General features: G+C 32.4%; 1 protein-coding gene across 1 annotated transcript in view; it reads left to right on the top strand.

Annotated features, from left to right (window-relative positions):
* LOC148611393 (E3 ubiquitin-protein ligase UBR4-like) overlaps positions 1-23,174 on the top strand; it is an 84,138-nt gene that overhangs the window by 736 nt on the left and 60,228 nt on the right. The window contains exons 2-30 of the mRNA XM_088591894.1: positions 2,744-2,841; positions 3,545-3,648; positions 4,070-4,202; positions 4,634-5,000; positions 6,499-6,742; positions 7,022-7,081; positions 7,424-7,578; positions 8,319-8,427; positions 10,385-10,522; positions 10,887-11,016; positions 11,293-11,480; positions 11,735-11,820; positions 13,239-13,321; positions 14,119-14,204; positions 14,435-14,675; positions 15,405-15,528; positions 16,362-16,464; positions 16,793-16,925; positions 17,308-17,381; positions 17,756-17,878; positions 18,360-18,542; positions 19,122-19,244; positions 19,655-19,792; positions 20,263-20,354; positions 20,546-20,771; positions 21,050-21,210; positions 21,819-21,909; positions 22,311-22,539; positions 22,772-22,867. Of these exons, the coding sequence (XP_088448020.1) occupies positions 2,744-2,841; positions 3,545-3,648; positions 4,070-4,202; positions 4,634-5,000; positions 6,499-6,742; positions 7,022-7,081; positions 7,424-7,578; positions 8,319-8,427; positions 10,385-10,522; positions 10,887-11,016; positions 11,293-11,480; positions 11,735-11,820; positions 13,239-13,321; positions 14,119-14,204; positions 14,435-14,675; positions 15,405-15,528; positions 16,362-16,464; positions 16,793-16,925; positions 17,308-17,381; positions 17,756-17,878; positions 18,360-18,542; positions 19,122-19,244; positions 19,655-19,792; positions 20,263-20,354; positions 20,546-20,771; positions 21,050-21,210; positions 21,819-21,909; positions 22,311-22,539; positions 22,772-22,867 (4,118 nt within the window). The remainder of the gene's footprint in view (positions 1-2,743; positions 2,842-3,544; positions 3,649-4,069; positions 4,203-4,633; positions 5,001-6,498; positions 6,743-7,021; positions 7,082-7,423; positions 7,579-8,318; positions 8,428-10,384; positions 10,523-10,886; positions 11,017-11,292; positions 11,481-11,734; positions 11,821-13,238; positions 13,322-14,118; positions 14,205-14,434; positions 14,676-15,404; positions 15,529-16,361; positions 16,465-16,792; positions 16,926-17,307; positions 17,382-17,755; positions 17,879-18,359; positions 18,543-19,121; positions 19,245-19,654; positions 19,793-20,262; positions 20,355-20,545; positions 20,772-21,049; positions 21,211-21,818; positions 21,910-22,310; positions 22,540-22,771; positions 22,868-23,174) is intronic.

Consider the following 23,174-nt stretch of genomic DNA (forward strand, 5'->3'; position numbering starts at 1 on the left):
GACATGATGGTTAGGCTAGTATTAATGATTTTTAAAATGTTTGTTGAAAAAATAGATTTTATTCGATTTTCTGTTTTCAAAAAGTCTAAAATGTGTAACCCGAAATTCCCTACCCAAAATTGAAGTCCAGTATTTTTTGTTATCTGTACTAATTTATGGCATATTTGACATTAAAAAGTCATAATATTATCAAAATTTTCATTGACAATGAATTAAAATTGCATCAGACTCTGTTTATGAGATTTTTGTTTTTCAATCTGGATAAGATCGCGTCCATTCTTTGCTGGTACAGGGATTGACGCTAGGTATAGTATGGAATTCAAACTCAATCACTTCTTTTTTAAAACAATATCATATCTTTCAAAACTTTATCAAAAGTCATAAGGTGAAGTTTTAACCTCTTAATAATTTTAGAAAAACGTAAAATTCGGACAGGGAAGTGAGAAATAGTCAATGAATAGTTAGGTACGGTAATTTCCGGTTACACATTTTAGACCTTCTGACTTCTGAAAACCAATGAAACAAGAAATATCAGAAAAAATATACATCATTTTCTTTATTAGAAGTGAATTGAAACAGACTTTATCACACCTCATGCTATTTTTCAGTTCTTAACGTACCGAAAGAATGGATATTTTACTAAAACTATATATGGGTACAGGGAAAAGTTGGTATGGGTACAGGTTACACAGTTTAGACCCAACCATTATGACATACTATTTTCAGGACCGAACCAAGTTTTACCGTCCATTTTGACCTGAATCAAGAATGACTAATATCAGAAATTTTTCCAGTCTTCCATTCGGGCGTTCGATTTTTTTTACCGGTCCTATCACATTTCTATCAGTGATATCCGATGGTCAGACAAACCTTCGGAAGGACTGTCCTTTATTTCTGGGAAATTTTTGCTGTGTTTTTAACACATTGGGAAAATATGGTACAGGGGACAGAAACGTGTCGTATGCCAATATGGAACTGAAAACCGATACTGAATTGACAAATACGTACTTCTAATATTCATTAGGTTACGACTTGCCCAAAAAAACATTCCCAAGAAGTGAAGAAAGTAGCAGGCCAAGAAAATATGTCTTGATGAACATTTTACTGGCTTCTTTACCTGTTTTTCAAGAATATATGCTTGACAATTTGGAGTTTTCCTCCCTTTGGGAAAAATATTTTTCAACATATTGGGAAGTCTCAAGGGGAAACAGCTGATATTTGGCTGCAATAAAATGGGTAACAAATTACTGTGTGTACATTAGTAATGTGGAAATTGTGATAAATTATGTTTGACAAATTTACCTGAATAGAAATCATTCAGAATTAAGACAAAATACATATTCAACAAACATAAAAGACTATTTTGAATGAAGTTTGCACCATGAAAACTGATTTGTTCAACATTTCATAGTTTTCCTTTCCCCTTTTGTCTACCCCGGACTTGACTTTTTATGAGCAACTCAGCCGGTATTTCTAGAAAAGTAGAGGACGCTTACCCTACTGGTGCACCTAGTATATGCTCCCAGTTTTTAGTGGATCCAGAGTTGCTCATTTGCTTTTATTACTTTGTATGTATTATTTTAGTTACTTGATGTTCTTTGTTGTGTTTGTCTGTTTTCCATGTCTGGTCTTTGTCCCTGGATTACATTCTTTTGATTTCTGCTATAATCTTGGTTCCTTTGATTACTCTTTGCACCCCCAGAAAGATTGTTTGGCATATGGTTCAGTCCAGCACGTTTCAAATCATAATGCCAACATTCCAGACAGCAATCACAGGCTAGTTAGTTTCAAACATGCCCATTCACACTGCACACCCGTAGCCAAGGTGGGTGGGGGGTTTTTGATGTTCTTAAGACCCCCCCCTAAAAACGAAAAAGCACTATTAGAGTCAGAGTTTTGTTTGATTTGTGTCTATTAAAGTTGATAGCCCCTCATGGCGTGAGTCTAAAGAACTCCCCCCTCCCCTTTACAAATTCCTGCCTACGAGCTTGCACTGGTCTTTCTTTGGATAGACTTAAATTTTAAGAACATTCCAGTAATAGTCGTACATTTGGGGATACGTTTGACAATTTTCCAGTAACAAATCTGGTGTTTCTGTCACTATTCCGTATGTCTTAGATGCAAACCTAAGTTACCTTATGTATGGACGATTACCCAGAGGAGACTCTCCATGCACGAATACGTGGATGAGCAGCCACTGCCACAGGAGTAGGCATTGCTTATAAAAGCAAGCACAAGTTTCACCATACTTTGAAATTTGATTTCTACTGTCATGAGCAACTCCAGCAATATCCTTTATTTGAGTTTCACAATTTGTACACTTCTGTAACAAAAGCAGATCTCCATAGAAAGAGGGAATCTTTTACACATAACCTACAGTGTTCCAGCTTGGATTCAAAAACGGCAGGAAAAAGCTCTCTAAAAGGGCACTTTACTGAGTAATTTATGATGACAAAAAGGGCACACCCTATGTCTCTACATTAACAAGTACAATAGAAAAGAACATTTATTCAAGTAACTCAATAAACTGAATATATTGTATTTGACATTGTACATATATAATTATTCAACCCAGCAGGGCTCACTTTACCCTCAGACGACACCAAAAGTGAACTGAAAATTTCTGACTCGAAATCTGGAAAAGGGCAGCGCAGCATTCATGCATCTGAAAAGGGTGGTGGGACCACCCTGTGAAAAGGGGTAGCTGTAACATTGTATCATATGATATATTTTTTTTTTTCAGTGAAGCTGATATTCTTGAACATGAAGAACAGTTTGAACCATTCTACTCATCTTTCGTGGCCCTGGCAGCCCATTACCTTAGTCATAGTCTTACGGCAGGTAAGTATACACTTGTATAAATGTCGTCCCATAAAATTAGATTAGTGTTATACAATATATTTTTTATACAGAAAAATATTTAGAATATAATCTGACGTATTTTAGATTTTTGTTAAGGTATGCATACAACTTTAGGCTGCAATAAGTTAACCCCTTGCTGTGATATTTTAACCCTGCTGATGTGGTACATTAACCCCCTCTAAGGGGGAAAATATCATATGACACAGGTACCACAAAAGTTAAAAAATACTTAAATCTGAGAATATTCATAACTTCCATGGTAACTCCAATCAAAGTCTTTGTGATTGATGACGTCACAAACGGTTTAGAATTTTCTCAGACTTAAGTGATTTTTCAGGTTTTGTGGTGCTCGGGCCAAATTTTCTTTTGGTACAGGTAATTATTATATTTCTAAGCCATTGATTCTGATGTCATGTATACATTTGTGTACGATCTCATTAATTTAAATGTGTATGTGCTTCTACCAAAGTCTATTGATTTCACACCATATTTTCAGCAACCAATAGCTAAGACCAAAACCTTGACATGTATTGTAAAAAATTTGTTTAGTTGGAGAAATTTGCTTGAAATATACATTTTTTGGTACTCTTGATTTCATTAACATAAACAGAAGAGTCTTTGAGTTGATTAATTATTGATGACTTTTAATTTTTTTTAATCTGTAGTTGAACTATTTTTACAGTGCCAAAGACTAGCTGGAACAGTTTATATGATGCCTGTAAGGTATTGATGAAATACTTATTAGATAGACTACAGAATTATAATGAAGGATGTTCTATTACTCAGGTATGTTTAGCACTTGTTTATATTCATGTATTTGGTTTTTTATTTGATATAGTACTTGAGAACTTAGCATTGTGAAGTGTGGAGGAAATTTAGTAGTATTGTAAATTACAAATGAATTACTATAAACTTATTTTTGTGTTTCAGGATATCATTCAATTTCGCTGTTGTTTATTTTCACAACTCACACTTTATTTAACAAATATTCCATTATGAAAGGACATATTCATGGCCATTTATTTTTCGTCTCTTTTCTTGCTCGCAAAACCAAAAAAAATAAATCATCCCAAAAATAACTTTGGAAGCAATGAATATTTTTAATGGAAAATAATGTGCTGTTTTATTATTAAAAAAAAGTGTTATTTTTGACAGTACAAACCTATTGCAAAATAATTTATGATTATTTTATTACTGTGGATTCCAGAAAATGCAGATGTTCCTGTTGAAGAGTTTGTGTACAGGTACCAGTAGTATGTCAAAGACTGATATTTCTACTTTCACAGCAGTTTTGAAGTTTGCCAAAATACCAGCCATTGTAAGAAGTGAGAAAGACACAGGTATATAATCACAAAATGGCTATGAAAAAACTTACTACTCAGGAATTTTTTGGGGTATTTTGGGAATGGTCCTTTCTGGGCCGTTTTTTTTAAAGATTTTTTGCTAATATCTAGTAAGTTGGGAATAAAAATTAGGGGGTTAAGTTAGTAATTTTGGAAATTATGCATGATTTTGAAAAAAAAATCCTTTAAGAGACTGAGGAATACTAGAAAAATCCTTGCTACATGTATTCTTTTTGTTATGTATCAAAGCAAGTGTCTTTGATAAGAAGTTGTGCTATGTCATGCTTTTTTCCTTGTTACATGACACATTCAAAATATTAAGGGCAGGGGACTTATTGCTATGTGTTGCATTCTTGTTTAAACAAAACCTTAAGAAATGAAATAAACATTACCATAAAGGGCTCTCAATAATTTTTTATGTTTTTAAGACACAACTGCAGTCCAGCCTAAAGAGAGCTCAAGCAGAGCTAGACTTGACATTGGAACAGACATATTTGATCAGCTGACATCAGCTTTCAATGATCTTAGCGTGACTAAACCCCCAAAATCAGACACTGGAGAGGATGAACCTGTTGATCTAGAGGTCAAAGATGAAATAAAGGAAGAAATGAAAATTACCTTTGGTAAAAGAAATTTAGCCTCCTTACAGCAACTAGATGGTGGGAAGATGCTGGTTGATATATGTAGTAGATTGACCTTTCTAGGAAGATACAAAGAACGATACAGGGATGCGATTGGTGGAGTTTCATTTATTCTGCCAAACACACTCTCTGAGGCCCTCACTATGAGAAATAGGTATTCAAACTAACATCACATTCATATTGGTGTACAGACATAAATTCACACAAAGCACCTTTTTACAAAAATATTAATTTATTTACCATATTCTTCTGTGTATACATGCACTTGTGTATACTGGGCATTCCCTCTTGGCAAGGGAGATTGACGAAAAAAGTTAGTTTACATTTCCTGTTTGTATGCAAACCAGGGGTTTCACTAAAACAATGGCATCAAGTCTGATAATTTATAAAAAAGATGTTTAAATTTGCCAAGCTTGTGTATTGTTATTTGACATCTGGAAACAGTTAATGAAGCAGATTAAATGGTTAGTGGCAATTGTTTCACATTTTACATTGATATTTGTTATTTTATAATTAAAATACAATGGGCTGGAGGACAGGTTGGCACTCATGTTATTGTGTATTTAACTCCACCACACGCAGGTGAAGATTATAATTAGCACTGCGTGTTTTGAGGAAAAAATAAAAAGCTTGTCATTGTTTTTCTATTAAATTAAATTGCAGTAAAACTTTATTTGTTTATATGGCATAAAACAGTTCTCAAAAATACATAATGGCTCAATGTTGTCATTTGTTGACAACTTTGGTGCTGATTCCCGAAAATTATGTCTCCCAAAAAAAGACTAGAAACTCATTGTTTTGGTGTATACTGTGCACAGTATACACAGAAGAATACAGTATTGTTAAGTATAAGCATGGTATCAAATGAAAGGTGTTACCAGGGATTGACACTAACTTTTTTATCTTGGTTGCCACCCGGGCTCCTAAGTTAAAAAATCTAGGAGCCCAGAAAAAAAGTTAGGCGCCCAGAAAATTTTTCAGAATATTAGTTTAATGTGTAATTGTTTGAAAATACATTTCTTTTCAAGAGATTTTAAATGTATTATGGAATAAACTATTTATTTCCCTGTCTTCAGTTTATTACCTTTCGTTTTTCTGCAGGAGATCATTTAGTTTGTTCCTTCGCAATCGGCTTTACCCCTTCAATGTATCGCCACATTTTACCATGGTTTTTACTAACTGGTATTTATTATTTGTATTTGTACGCAAAATTCAACCAGTTGCGATTTCCGGTATGCCTAAAAACCGGAAAACAAACCCGACCATGTACCAAAATTACGGTCGCCACTCGGACGAAAAATAATGGTTATTATCGTCGCCCAGCAAAAATTTAAGTCGCCACGGGCGACTGGGCGACTGTTAGTGTCAATCCCTGGTTACTATAATACAATTTGTTCATTCTAGGCAAGAAAAAAGTAGCACAAATTAGATGTACAAAAGATATGAATGATAAAAAATGTATTTCCTCAGTACAGAAATGACAAAACAAGTAAAGAATGTTTTCCAAAACTTTATATTGCTATTCACATTTGTTTATACAAGTGAGCATTTAAACCATGTTCTCCCCCTGCTTGAAAGTTAATAATCCAGGGACATGGTAATGGTATTTGTCCAACATTTTTTTACTTTAAAATTCTATCCTCTGCTTTCAGCTTTTTACCTCTACTTAATGAGATATCAATTGTATGGCGAGCATTTTCTCTGCCCATCTTAGAACCACTGACACCAAAAAGGATGGAAAATATAGTTACAGTAATGATGAGTTGTCTGTATGCATCACTCAGTGTAGCTGTCACTAACACAGTTATTGCCATGACAAGTACAGCACCTGTCAAACCAGCTACAGGAAAAGAGGAAGAAAATGAAAACTATGGATGTAGCATAATTCAGAAAAGTGTATGCTATTTTGTTAATCCTTAAACTCATTTCAATATTTATGTGTATATCATATCAAAATTAGCAGTATGTGTATGATTGGTATTTTTTATTTTATTAACAAGCTGTTCCTGGGTTTCCTAAATTTGTTTGTTAAAAATTGTTTTTTAAGTTCATATTTTTATTAAATATTTAGAAATGGAAATTTTTTATTTGTTTGTGGTAATTCTAGTTGTGTTTTAAGATTAAATGAGAGCTTAGTACTTGTCATTGTTTAAGTATCATTTATTTTCATTTCAGTTAGAAATATTTGGTATTGTTACTAATGCAATTAAGAACTCAACTAGAGCTGGTGGAAATGTAAGTATGACTTTGTTGAAGAAATACCTTCCATGAAGACATGGTAAATTGTTTTATATTTTGAAATTTAAAACACCATTAAATAAATTGCAGTTTGTGCTTTGAAATGATAATACAAGAAACACTAAAAAGGTTTAAGGCTCAGATTTGTACTTTTAATGTAAAAAAGTAATTTCACTTCATCTAAAATGGAGAATCTTTTTCATTGCTTGCAAACTATATTGTAATAAATATATACACAAAGTAGTTTAAAAAAGTATGGTTTAGAAAGCAGTTGCTTAGGATACACATAAATGAGGTAAATAAAGCTTGTGTCTAATATTTTGCTTGATGTGCTTCAAGGTTGCCCAGAATGTAAACTTGATGGCAGCATGGCTTTTACTGAAAGGATTACAGAACATCTTATCACTAACACCAGCAGTCATTCTAGAGAGAAAAGACTCTAAACTAAAGACTGACAGTAAAGGAAAGGATAGCCGTCCTACTTCAGGCAAAAGGTATTTAGGAAATCCTCCATTTATTTGCACCACTATGAGGAGCACCTTTGTTTTTGTCAAATAGATTTTTATTTTATTTGTCCATGAGACATACTTCTGATGTTTTCCTATAAAGAAAGATTTAAATCGTTTATATGAGACATACTTCTGATGTTTTCCTATAAAGAAAGATTTAAATCGTTTATATGTATGTTTTCATTTGTAAATGACAAGCAAGGCATCAATGGAAAATCAGTTGCCATGGCAACAGTGACTCAAATGGTCTTGAAATCCAAAAATTTAGACTCAGCGTGTCATTTTCATTCCAAAAACAAAATTTCATCCAAATTTGAGCATTTTAAATTTTTTAAGGGGATAATTGGTTACCATGGAAATGGGAACTTTTGAATCTTCTTGAAATGTCAAAATTTAAATTCAGCATGTCATTTTCAAGCTAAAAACGTAATTTTATCTAAATCAGAGCATTTTGAAACTTTAGCAGGAAAAATGGTTGCCATGGCAACAGGCAACTTATCGTTTTTTTTTGGAAAGTTTCGTTTGGAATATCAAATTACCAGTACCAAATTTCAAGTTCCTAGGCAGCAAGGTTTCCAAGATATTGTAATGACTTATATTTTGACCTTTTTTCTTATTTTGCATCCATTTCAAAATGGCCACGTTTTAGAAAGTCTGAATGAACATTGGAAGAGAATGATCTCTTTTTATTGACGTTTAAAAAATAGACACTTTTTTTTCCATAGTGCATTTCAAGGTTTTGGTGCAGTTTCTGTTGCCCTATCATCTAAAGCTCTACAGTTAGTACAAGAACTAATGAATGATTTACAGCTTGAAGGATTGTATCAGGATATGGTATGTACTTATGTTGATATGTTTTTTTTTCATCCAAAACTGTGGTTAAATTTGAAATGCATCTAAATAAAATTGTCTGGTTCTGTTTATTGTCGAGTTGTGGAATTCGTTTTCAAATTAAAAAAAATATACTTAAGAGTATATTGCTATTTTTTCAGTAAAAAGAAAAGTATATGATGTCCATTCTGTATTTAGGTTTTTTAAAGATATTTCGAACAATGCATTCTCATCAGATGAAGTTTAAAACTCTGTCATAAGCTGTATTTGAAGCACCATCACAAGACTTAACTATAGTGCAGGGTTTTAGCTAGGATTTTGAGGGCTTTAGTCACTTTTGCATAAAGCACAAACGACATATTATGGGCAGCAGAAGTTTCTAAATAGTCAATAATATCGTAAACTAAAGACATAAACACGCTTAATATAATTATCTTAATTTTACAGATACAGACATAACAATAAATACAATAAATGTTACAACAAAATAACTATTATTTTCTATAAGAATATATGTGTGCTACGTAATAAATAAAAGAGTTACTATTAGAAAAATAGATTTTTACTTCATGGCAAAGCTTTGATGCATTCAGTCTAAAAATAGCTACTGTTTGACAAACTCTATTATTATGGTATGACCTGACACTCAACTAATAAGAGGAATTCCTCCTGTCCTTTGCCAAACACACACCTCAACCTAAAACTCATCACATCAGAAAGATGGAGACAGATCTTTAGACAAGAATTAATTAATGAAACCTTGAGCCTGTTCCTAAGATAAGTCTTAATCAGATTGTACCTACTAATCGTAGAAACTAGACAGACAGAAAGGAGCCTGTCCACATTGGCATAGTCAACTGTAGAATTTTGAACTCTGTAAGCGGTTGCTCCGTGGTGTCTTATTGCTGGGTGGTAATTTTTTAGTAACCTTTGATCCCGGATCATGAGTCGAATTGAAAGAGTAATCAAGGGAACCAAGGTTATAGCGGTAATCAAAAGAATTTTATCCAGGGACAAAGACCAGACATGGAAAACAGACATACTCAACAAAGAACATAGAGTAACTAAAAATCATACATACAAGTAACAAAAGCAAATTAGCAACTCGGACTCCACTAAAAACTGAAGAAGTTCGTAATCATTGTGATTTCGTTTCAAGAAGGAAAAGAATTGTAAAATAAATATTTATTGTTGATTTATAAACCCTAACTGTCCGATATTGCGTTAAAATTTATTGAAACCCATTAGATGACCAGTCACACATCGGAGACATTGTATATGTGTGCATTTAAATTTCTAAAAGTAGAAAGCTATATATGTGCGAGGTTTGTGAAGGGTTTGTTTTTATATGGGAGTAAATATCAGTCGGCATCCATAAAAGATCGAAATTGTTTAACACGACTAATCATTAAAATAAGGATATATATGTCTCATATTTTAAACATACTTAAAATCAGAAATGTCTTGAGTAAACTCGAAGCTTTTTTCAGCGGTCGAAAACGACCGGCTGAAGACGATTGAGAACCCTGGATTTATCTTTAGTGTTCCTAATGATCAATAGATTGATAAATTGTTGTTATTTTAAAGGCTTATTAACGATACACATATCAGGGATGCCAGGTTAACAACATTAGAATTATTTCACACCTGGCTCACCAGGTAATTACCAATCATGGGGTCATAAACTTGTCAGAATGTAAGGCCAGGTGAAATTATGTAACTTTCGATTGACAGTTTATAACAACACTTATATTAAAGGCGACGAAAATTTGTCTGAAATACTTTTTGAATGGATTTTTTTTATACGCTTTTTAAATTTTAGGTGACAAAAACGATCTAAAACATTTTTGTCATTTACGAAATCCCTTCGTAAATGGCGAAAATGATGAGTGCTATAGTTGAAAAGTGCCAATGACATTCTTAGAGGACTGCATAATTACCCATACTTTTTTCACAACAGGGAGCCTCGTCTTCAGGAAGTGGATTAGATTTTCCCATCATGCAACAACAAACCGCTTGGAGAAGAGTACAGAAGTTACTTAGCAATATTCCACTGATTGATTTGATGTTAAGTTTGGTCACTACATCATTTAAGAAGGTAAAAAAGATAAAATCTTACTTGGAGGTGTTAGAGATTTCCTAGTCTTGCATTTTCTGAAAGTGGTGGATTCTCTTTCCCACTTTTGAACTTATATTGTGATTAGTACACCATACAGAGCACCCTGGTTGCTGACATTTCTTTGTGCTAGAATCGATGTAGTGAAGTTTTATGTCAAACATTCAGAAAAAAAATAAATATTTATTGGTGATTTTACACCATTATTGAAAGTGTGCAGTGTTTTAATTATGAAATTAAGAGGCAAGTAAAATTTATTGAAATCATTTTAAACACATTTTGGATGTTGTTACATATAAACCAGAATGTTAAGCATTGTACTTTAAGTACAAGTATTTAATTTTAGGCTTGTTTATTGAGAAGACTGAAACTTGGATCAGAAACATCTGAGACTAGTTCAAGTAGTGCATCGGATTCCATCACATTCTATGAAGATGATTTCAGCAGCTCTGAAGATAGCAGTGAAGATGAAGATGGTTTGTTACATATGCAAAAATATTACTTCATGTACAAGTAAAAGAAAAATACCAACCGAAAGTTTTTTGTTTCTTTACGTAAAGATGACATGAAGCTGATTAGAGTTTTGTTGGAAGTTGGTGACTATTAAAAGTAAGGATTAGATAATTTTGAAATAATTTTTTTGTTACTTTATTTGTTTTTTTTATTAACAAGACAATATTGGTGTACACATGGTATAATGCAGAAATACCAACAAATATGCAATTTTAGCAATCATATCAATCGTATTACAGTAGAAGCAGGAGAGTCTATACTAGGCCAATGGATGGAAGAGACTTTGCGTCCTACAGATGCTACAGACACACAGACCCCACCCCCTGTCCCAGCTAGGGTAGATGTTCCTTCAGAAGGGAAAAGGTCTAGAAAAATCAGCTCAGGGGATAGTCCAGTTTTTATACCTGATAAGAGAGAACCTGCTGGGGTAATGGAAATTTTATTGGATATTTTATGATAACTTTTGTCTTAAATAATCATGCAAAATGTTTGTGGTACAAGTTTTATCTTTAATTGATTGTCTTTATTTTTTTCACCTTGAATACTGAATTGAAATAAAAATGGAATATAGCGAAGAGATAACTCTACCAGATAGGGAATTAAAACAACCAACCTGGTTTAAATACATGTCACTTTAGGAAAATTCAAACAATACTTACTAAATTGAAATTTTCTTTGTAGTTTGTAAATCTGGCTTCTGATTTCCTGAACTTTATCAATTCATACTTAGTGACTACAGCTGACACAGAACTACAAAAAACTCTCAAGTAAGTGATGAATTGTACATGTAAAAATATTTGCTTCCCCCTTATTTTGACTTCTCCACTCTTATTATCTAATTTATCTTATAATCTATAAGGATTGGACATTTTATCTTTAGAACTGGTACATATCACATATGTACAATAACCATTAAAAGTTTGCAATTTTTTATTTCTAATTGCAAAGTTAGGTATTGGACTGTTTTTTTAATTCATTTTTTTTTACTTTCTTAAAGGATAACTTGCCCCAGCAATACATCACGAGAGGACATGGAAATACCAGGCGTCCTTCCGTTTGTCTGTCCGTCTGCATTTTCCGCACTTTATTTGTTATGCTTTTACCAAATAAGTTTGTTTTTGATATGTGGCCTTATTATGAAGAGTTACAGATTAAGTTCGACTTTGGTTACGGTTGAATGATTTTTACAGAAGTTATGGCCCTTGGACTTAAAAAATTTCAGTGAATTTACAGTTTTCCGTACTTTTTAGCTCACTTGGCGGATGGCCCTGTGAGCTATTGCCATCACTTGGCATTTGTTGTTGTTGTTGTCGTTTTAAAAATTTTTTTCAAAACTCTTCTTTTCTGACACCACTGACCAATTGGAACCAAACTAGGTATGAATGTTCCTTTGGGTATCGTGCATAGAACTGAGGTGGGGATTTTGGATCCATCGAAAAACATTGACGCCAAATTCTGACATGGGGTTAAAGTGTTCAGCATGATGAGATCTATCTGTGGTCAAATTTTCATTTTGATATGTTAAGCCGTGTTGGAGTTATTGCCCATTTTCGACGTTTTTTTGCTATTTTGAATGATGTTTCTTTCAAAAATCTTCTCCTCTGACACCACTTGACCAATTGGAACCAAACTTGGTATGAATGTTTCTTGGGGTATCATGCATAGAAATGTAGTGGGGATTTTTGATCCGTCCAAAAACATGGCTGCTGTTACTAAAAATAGAACAAAGTGGTCGGACAATAGAAAAGAAACAAAAGAAACTTTCTGTCGCTGAAATGATTCTTATATTAATCCTACCAATGATCCTTATGATAATCCTACCAAAGTCTTCTTGAGTCAAAATTGTTGGACAACTCCTTGTTAAATTTATTGCCCCTGAAAGACAAACTTTAACCAGGTGAGCAATTCTGACTCCTGGGAGCCTCTTGTTTTTGTAATGCTTTCCCCAATTGAATTAAGATTTTGTATGTAGTCTTACTATGATAAGTTACAGATTAAGTTCAAATTTGGTTAGTGTTGATTGATTTTTATGGAAGGTATGGCCCTTGGACTTTCTATGAATTTAAAGTTTTCCTAACTTTTTTTGCGGGGACATTGGAACACTGTTCTTTTATTTCCACATGTTATTCCAGTGTTTATATGACATATTAATGAAAGCTAGTTGTACTCTTTTTTTCCTTTTCAGAAATTGTTTAAATGAAGAGCACATGAGCAACTTGTCTACTGTTATAAAAGAACTTGACAAAGAAACCTTAAAAACTGGAGCAGGTAAAACTCATCCCAGTTCAAGTTTTGTAAAATTAAAGCAGTCCAAAATTAAAAAAGTTAACAAAAAGTACAAAATAATACTCCTGTTATTGAAAATATAGAATCTACAACGATAACGAGTTGATTATGGAATTTCTCACATCGAAGGAAATAAATTTTATAGTTTTGATCACGAGGCTTGTTATTCAAACTATAAAATTTATTTCTTGAGATGTAAGAAATTCATAATGAACAAGCTTCGAGTGTAGATTCTGTTTCTCTAATGCCCTAAAAACTTCGAAAATATCCAAAAATGAAAAGCATGTGAAATGTTATGATTTCGATTCGTAGGAAACATGTTGACATCACACAAACACAAACATTCCAAACAAAAGAAATTAGATGATTTCAAAGATTTTTTTCACTTCAAATCATAATTCTTATTGAAGGTAAGAAAACACCAAATTATCTCATTTAACTGAAATATAACTACAATGGCGATAGAGGCAGTTCAAGATGGAGTCCAAGACAATCGATTTCTAAGCCAATCAAACTCTGAGAACATAAAAAGTCACTAGTGATGAGAACATTTTTTTCCACACCGGTCAAGCGGTATGAAAATTGAAGCAAAATTAGAGAAGAGTTGTTTCACACTTTGTAGATAGTAGGATATAAAAATGTAGAAGCAATTGACTTATGGAATATAACAATCTAATCTTATCTACTGGTCAACTATTAGTTCAATTTTGTTTCCCCAAAGGGGCTTAAAATAAAACTTTTCAATTGTTGACATCATTTTGTGGTTTTGTAATTTTCAGATAAGACCTTTGAAAATTTGTCAGTATCCTTTGCCAGGCTGAACCACAATCTAATTGCCACAGGATGTCTTAGTGAAAGACTGCAGGTTAGCTAGGCTTTTAAAAGATAATGTAATTTTCTGTTTATTTTGTAGTTATTTGGTTTACAATTGAAGTTATGTTTATCAGATTAAGCACTTTAAAGTTGATATTAATCGATTAATAGTCCTGCTACTGGTACATTTGTTATTTTATGGCATTATGATGTTCAGAAAGACTATGTATGTGTATAAAGACTGAATTTTTACTTATAATCTGGTAATGATTTATTTTACAGGATGTCCTATTAGAGCAGTTGAATGTTAGTCCAAGTGCAGTTGACCCTTGGCCTTTGACTGTTCACCCTAGAACTTTAAGTGTATTGGCTGAAGTTATTCTACTTAAGCAACAAAAGGAAAGAGAATCAAAGACATTGAAAAGTCAGAGTGAGGCTGCAGTGATCACTATCTGGGTCAGGTTTATGACAACATTGAAGAGTGCTATCATTAATTTTGACAATGCTACAGAAAGTTGTGAAGGTAAGCCAAATTTTATAAATGAAATACATTATTGTTATGATAAATAGTTTTCTAACTAGTAATTAGTGGTGATTTAAAGTTTATTTTTGTATATTACCACATCTTTATCTACAATATAATCAAATTTATCTAGTTAGTTATTGAAAGATTGATTGATTGATTGTTGGGGTTTAACGTCTGAGCAGCAATACTTCAGCTATATTCAGATGATGAAATGAAATGGATGATAAAATGAATATGAAATGATAATGAAATGAAGAAAAAAAAAAGGATGGGACACAACGATAATAGGGGTGAGAAATTTTGATTGCCACTAGAAAAAAGGAGGGATGGGTAGGGTCGGGCAATTTAGCCTCCTGTGGCGGAGCGCAAAGGTTCCTACTCCCGTCGAATACCACAGCAGGGTTCTTTAACATGCAAGGAACGTGGCATCTTTCCCAACATGGTGCACCACTATGGTTTTCGGTCAGGGTTTCCGTATTATAGCCTGGACAACCCGGCATGTAACATGCTAGGGTACCCCATTCAACCACTTGGGCACACATCCCAGTTGCTCTATGGGCTGAGCGCCTAGCCCCTGACTAGGTTTCTGAGCACTAGTTAGTCGCCTTTTACGACAAGCTTAGCTGCTTTAACACCTGGACCTGCATAGGGTGTTATTGAAAGAAGAGTTGCCATGTTCATATTCTTCAAAAACTTAACATCACTAATTATATATATTGATTACAGATGTGAATGTGGAACACCTACAGTTGTTGATTTTCTTCTTCCATAGTCTGCCATTGATGCAGAAAAAGTCTCTCCTGTTACAGATTGCTCAGAATATTATTGCCATATCTGAACTTGATCAAAGGTATGTGTAAGGAATTTGTTAAGAATGATGTATCACAGGTTTTTACTCAATATGTAGGTGATTCCTATTGTTCCATCATAAAAAAAATGAATATGTTTAATCCATTGAAAACCTTTATAAGTCTTGAGATCAGGTAGATTTTCACTTAAATAGTATTTTCAAGCTCTTAAATCAGATGTAACCTTTTTAGTGAGTCATGCATTTTCAGCTCACCTGGACAAAAGCCATGTAAGCTATTGCCATCACTTGGTGTCCCTCGTTGTCGTTTGTCGTCGTCATGGTTAACAATTACACAAAACTCCTCTCCTCTGAAATTACTTGACTAATTAGAACCAAACTTGATATGAATGTTCCTTGGGGTATCCTGCATAGAACTGATGTGGGGATTTTTGATTCGTTAAAAAAACATGGCCGTTGTCACTAAAAATATAACATAGGGGTCAGACAGTAGTTTTTTGCATATATCTTCAAAACCGTTAGCTTAAGCTAAATTCTTTCATAGCTGAAATGATCTTTGTTATTAGGACTACAATAGTTTTCAGGGATAAAAGTTGTCAGATGACTCCTTGTAAGAGTTATTGCCCTTGAAAGGTGAAAAATTCCTTTCTTTTTTAGTTTTCAGTCATTATCCTGAATACTATGATAGATTAAAAGAAACTTTCAGTGTGAAATGATTCTTATGGTAAGTCCTACCAAAGACTTCTTGAGTCAAAATTGTTGGTCAACTCGTTAAATTTTTTGCCTTTGAAAGGCAAAATTCAACCAGGTGAATGATTCAGGCTCCTGGGAGCCTCTTGTTTACTTGTTATTTACATGCCTGGTTTCATTAACAGAAAACTAGAGAAGATGGTACCATTGCTTCTGTCCAGGCTTGTGTTGATTTTTGAATATCTACTTCACTACTTTTATGACCCACCGGAAGAACTTATGGAACAGGTAAATCATGTCTTTACAAATTCAATGTAAAATGAAAGTTTGGTTGTTTCTTAATTTTGTGGAAAAAAACATTTTGATTTTAAACGCACAACAGGAATACATGTATATGCATTTTGTGTTTGGCTTGCAGCATTATCTTATTGTATCAAAGTAAAACAATTAAAAATGTTAGTTCTATGCATTTTTATTGAAAAAATAATATGCATGCTGTATTTAATAATTCCAGTTTTTTTTTTGGTTCATTTGTCAGTGTTAGATTTGTTATTGTTTCAAAATTGATTTTACTTGCAATAACAACATGTAAGATGTTTTTTTTCTATTTCTTCAGGTTAGATGGAATCTGTTCACAATTCACACTATGAAAAATGAAGGAGGTAAATCATTGACGTCCATGTTTTATTCGTGGAATGATTTAGAGGAAAGATACAGGAATAATCTTACACCACAAGAAATCAATGAAGGTATTAAGTACTCATATAAATACACATGTACAATGTAAAAATGTTACATATAGGTAATACATACTGTTAGGAAGAACAAAATTTATAATTTTTTATAGAAAAAATTAGTAATGTGAATGTTTCGAATGCAGTTTTTCAAAATATAAACAGAAATATTTGTCAGTCATTACCTTTCAACATGCAATTAATCAGTATCTTTTATGTGAAAATATCAATGAAACAAATAGTAATGAATAGACAGTATATAATGTTGTTTAAAGAATTATGTGTTAAGATGTATATGACGCTGCAAGTATTGAAAAGAGTTGTAACAAAATTAAAAAAATAAATATAATTTTTTCTAACCAAGAAAAGATGCTAGCTTATTATTACTATATTCTAGCCCAGAAACCAAGGTTTTATAACATTGGTCCAATAGAAATCAGAAATCAGGATGCTCCTAAAGTAGATGGATTAGTAAGTAGTGCTTCCTATTTTGAAGAAATGTTTGAAAAATGATTTTTTTTTTGGTGTTTATTTTTCGTTATACATGTACATATCCACCAGTACATTGATCCATCTCTGTTATTTCACTGACAATCAATACACAATGTTAGATCTGATTTGATTGAAACTGAAAAAATTATAATGGCTAATAAAAATACATATTACTCAATGGTAAGGTTTTATGTCTAGTATAAATTTAAGGTATAAAAAAGGGAAAACTGTTTTGAAACTATTCTTATGGGTACCTCCTTAGTTATTTTGTAATACAAATATAGGATTAAACCATCTGTTTCAATTTAATTGAACTTTGAAGGTAGCTGTAACTTAACATTCCTACATTACAGGCATGTAGTTTCCTGCTGGCTACCTCTGACTGTATGGTGTACAACCATCTGTATGATGCTTGTATTTCTCTACTGATGGTAGGAAACAAAGTGGATAAGGTTAAACCAAAACTTACTTTACTGGTATGTATGAGCTTTCTAAAAAGTATACAGTGATTAGAAAGCTCCAGTTATGAGATTAGAAGTTGAATGCCATTTTCTTAAGCTTGAAAAACTTCTGAAAAATCATTTTTGCAATTAAAATAGTGAGAAAGAAAGTGAGCTCTCATTAAAATTGAACTTGGAGTTATGAAATTTAACCGTTTTTAGTGGAGTCTGAGTTGCTCATTTGCTTTTGTTACTTTGTGTGTATGATTTTAGTTACTCTATGTTCTTTGTTGTGTATGTCTGTTTTTCATGTCTGGTCTTTGTCCCTGGATTACATTCTTTTGATTACCGCTATAACCTTAGTTCCCTTGATTACACTTTAACATGTATTCTTAGTTCAAGTGTTCAGTCTTCACATATAAATTTTACCTACATGTATTATAGAAGCTTCTTCGTGTCAATGAACAATTTGTTTGATTTTAAGTTTTATTTGTTGGATGCTCCATCTTTTCTGTAGGATTCTGTTTCAAGACACTGTCATTTTCTGGTGACATGGAGACTGCTTTCCTGTTTACCCCCATCAATACAGTACCTTAAACTTCTAGAAACTGGTACCCTACAGATGAGTAACGGGCATGTCTTGCACACACTAAGATGGACTCCCAGATGTGGACAAAAAGTTTTCATCAGTTGGATGAAGGTAGACACATTTTGTATATGTTCATTCATGTTCATTTATTATCAGGATCATCATTTTATATGTACATAATGAATTTACTGCAGTGTAGTTGTGATTTAAAACACTTGTTCTTTTTCATCATGTTTTATCTGTATTTAATTTGTATCTCGTTTTGTTACAATGCTACCTTTTTACTATTTATTATTCATATGCATGGTTTAATAAGCTGCTCCACAACTTAAGTAAGCATGAAAATTAAGTCTTAAGAAGACCAATGAGCAGAGTCAGAAAAAAATAACAGCATATGTGGCAACAATGAATTATGTGTAATTCCTCCTAATAGGCAGGGCTGAATTTTTTCTGCTTATCAGTGATTTCCTTTTTTTAAAATCCAGATTTTAGCTGTATGATTCTTTATTTTGGTGTTTATTATTATTCTCTGCTTTCCTGTTCCAGCTTAAAAAAATCATCTTGAATAGTCCATTGTATATTAACAAATATGAAGTTAAAGCATTTGTCCTTCATTGAGATAGTAAAATCAACATATTCAGAAGACTTTTGACTTGTATGGTCTGTATTTTGTAATGTTTCTATTTTCAGGACTGTCTGGTAAAACAGGGATTAACTATACAACAGTCTGACGCCCTGATAACCAGTGTTAACAAAAATGCCAACACTGTTAACTTTGATATTCGTCTGGCCATGAACTTCATACAAGATCAGGTAAATATTATCGAAAATAATTATAATGTGAAATACAAAGTCAATCTTGTTTGAATTGAATCATTTTATCTTCTATAATTATGCAAGTTAAGGTATTTATAGATTGATATAAATGTTAGTTTTAGTTTCAAGAAAAGACACTGAATCAATTGAAGTATGAAATGAACTAATGTTACATTTAGTACAGAATTGACTTATTCCCTTATTAATTGCTTCAGACAATTTTTTGGAAGTGATCAAATCAAGGATTAAGTGAAGAAAACGTAAATATTGGGTAAAATACTTGCAATTTCAGAAAGGCAGTACAGAGTATCTATACAAATGTTGGTCACTGATGATTAATTGATGTTATGAACAAATTTTGTTTTCCTTGTTCAGATCATGACTGTGTAGTATTCTTGTATTAACAGATTGCTGTACTACCATTGGTTGAAAACACAGAGGTTTTACCAGTTGGAGAACTTCCAAGCCTCTTCTCATGCCTCATGTTGGACTGTGTAATAGCTAAGATTCAGGTTTCTTTAGATGATACATTTGCCAAAGCAATGGTGAGCAGAAATTTCGTGTACTTTGTATCTCTACTTCATGAAGATTTAATTTTCCCTTTTTTTTCGCTAGATTTTGGGAATCACGAAAACAAATGCTTGCCAAATTTAATTCCAGATATTTTAAGTATAATTTCTATTTCTTTAAACTAAAGAAGCAAAAGATGAAGATTGTAAAAATGTATAACTCTTATTGAGAGAGAAAATTACAAAATTTGCGTCTGCAAAAATTACCCGCTATACAATATTTCAATGCTTGTTAAAAAATATGAGGGTTATAGATTTCAGTCGGTTGAATCGTCTGTCACACTTCGTATTATGGTTTATGTTAAAATATTTTCTTCTGTATGCAACTCAGTACACATGTTGAATAGTTGATATTAAAAAGTCATTTATTGTATTTTATTATCAGTAATCAAGCAGATGTTTTAAGTGAATTTTTAGGGTAACATAAATTATGAATCCATTTCTAGGATGATATTGACCCGAATAAGACCATGGAGATAGCTCAAGACTTAATTCCAGCCACACTGCTCTTGCTGGAAGCATATGCTGTGTTTGCTAGGTATGATATTAATTTGAATGAGATAGAAGTAAAGAAACTCTTGAAAAATCTGAATGGGTTAAGGAGTCTTAAAATTTTAATTGCATTTTCTTTGATTTATATCATGTTATGTTTGTATAACTTGATCAAATTTAATAAACTTTTAGGTTTGATATTTGTTGGTCTGTGTCAAACTTTGATTCTTTTTGCAGATCCTGTATTCTTGGGAAACTACATGTAGAAGAAGATGGAGATTTACAAGTGACCAATAAACAGCTAAAGGCCTATGGAATGGTGATGAGTATTGGCTCTACCAATCATTCTACTACAACCCTGCTAGCTAGGGAAATCATGGCAACACTACCTAGGAAACTTGGGAATGCTATAGACAAATGGATCACTTCTACTAAAGTTGTATTTCCTGGAAATGCTTCATGGGTTAGTAACTTATGTTGTGGTTTATTCGATCTAAGCAAAGATTTTATGAAGCTAAGTATAGAAGCTAATTGTAATAACTTATTAGTAGCCTCACTGAACACTCAGAAATGAAAAAAAAGGTTTTATAAAGAAATGTTTGTAGGTCTCCTCCTCATAAATTGTAGAGGTAGAAATTATTTTCAAAATGGTTAGGTTTGTGTTCATTGGATAGAAATTGTGCAGTCTTTTAAGTTTTATAAATTAACAATACATTTTAATAGAATTTTTTTTTTTTACAGAAAGGGGATTACAGTAATGATTTGATACCAGGAGAGAGTTACATTGAAGCCATACTAAGTTCCCACATAGAGACATTGTCAGGAGAAGCTTCTTTCACCGTTGATCTGTCAATCAGACACATGTTATCATCCTTGGTCAAGTTTGCTTCTGATCTTACCACGTAAGACTATATTTATACAGCAATTAATAGTCCACTGTCTTGACAATGCAGCATATCCTTATACAATGAAGTCCTATATGGAGGTTTCATACTTCATTAGATTTCAAGTTTAGTCTTTAAAATAGTTAAACAAAGGTGTTTACTTTTATATATACTTGGTAGGTTCTATGAAGTTTGATTTCAAATAACACTCTATGGGTTATGAATCTCTCTTTAGTATGTGAGTTAAAATCACACAGTTTTGGATTTTACCTATCATTTAGACTTCTCTGATTAATTTTCTGTTGATATAATGTACAGTTACCATGGAATTGTACTTTTGCTGGGTTAATTTTATTATACATGTTATCATGGCTTTAAATGAGTGCTAAACAGTACCCATGAGATACTAACTATGACAGTGTACATGTGGCAAAATAAAAAAAAACCTGCACATGTTTTACAGTTAATTTTTTGATAAATAAACAATACAGCAGAATAAATTAGTCTTTTTGGATGTTTGCAGTTCAAACATTAAGAGTATTGTTTTATCTACTTTTGACAACTATAAATTATTGGAAAGTACTATCAATAACACAATATTCTTAATTAGATTTATTTGACTGTAGATGGTGTCCTGACACAAACAGTAGCAAAGAGATGGTGAGAGTAATGTTCCCACTGACAGTAGAAGCTGCAGCTGTATCAATGGATGAGACTGTAGGTTTTATTGTGATATTATTATGATGTTCATTCCATTCCATATTATAGACATGTAAAGTGTTATTAAAATCACTAATTTTGGTCTTTAGTCAGATGCATGAGTTTTCATTGACATTTTTTATATCCCACCACAAACTTCAGAAAATTTTGTTTTTCCATTTCCTTTTTTGAGTTTTCAAACAACTGATATTTATTTACAGCATGCTAAAGTTTTCTATAAGTCAAAGACTACATACAATTAATCAACACAAATACAGGACATACAACCTTGGAAAACTTATTTTTCATTTTTTTTCAGAGTACATGTATTTATTTAGAGGCTTCAATAAATTTACAATCCTTTTCAACTTACAATAATCAGTGACTTTGCTTTCATTTTAATTTCAAACTATTTTCAGGTATGGATGGCATTAGAAAAATTCTTAGGCCCAGCAGATGGAGAGGAATACTTAGAAAAGACATTTTACTTTGTGATATCAGTATGTAACAATCTGATTGTGAACTATTCTGATCCTGAATATGGACTTGAAGAAAAAGTCTTTACAGAATGCCTTAAGTTTATGGAAACCCATTTGGAATCTAAAGCGGAGAGGAAAGCATTTGAAAAATTCTTCTCTGAGAAAGGAGGTTTGTATGAGAAGATTAGACGCTGCATTAATTTAATCCTTTATGAGTTTTATAATTATTTTTACAAATTTTGAAAATTCAGTACTCTTAATTTATAAAATGGTTGATTACATTGAAAAATATAACCTTGTAAGTTTTAAATCTAATTTTTAAAAATTTTGTATAACAAGTATCTATAAACGATGTTTGAATGAATTCACAAGAATTATCATCATATTTCTATTTTTTTCAGACCTGACAACTTTACTGTTGGCTGCAGCCAAGAAGAATCTTTCTTCCCAGATCTCTACTTACATTCTCAAGTTTTTGAACAAGTTATTGGCATTAGGTATGCTTTTGTTCTTATAAAACTGTATTAAAATCGGGGTTTTCATTTTAATGGAGGGGGGATATGTTAAAATTTTAAATGGAGTCTGAAGCATAATGTACAAAGGTATACTGTTAAGGGTTGAAAATTAAATTTTCAATTTTCAATATAGGTGGTCCAAGAATTTCTACTAATTATAAACACAATCAAACAATAGAATTTTGAAACCACTGAGTAAATTAGTCCATACATATAAATTTTATAAAATAATGTGTGAAAAAAAAAAACATTGGACTGAAAGTGTTTAATTTTAAAATTTCCATTCTCC

Source organism: Perna viridis, chromosome 7 (genome assembly GCF_037379345.1).
Source record: "Perna viridis isolate PV_CMFRI_1.1 ecotype Kerala chromosome 7, ASM3737934v1, whole genome shotgun sequence".
NCBI classification, from domain to species: domain Eukaryota; kingdom Metazoa; phylum Mollusca; class Bivalvia; order Mytilida; family Mytilidae; genus Perna; species Perna viridis.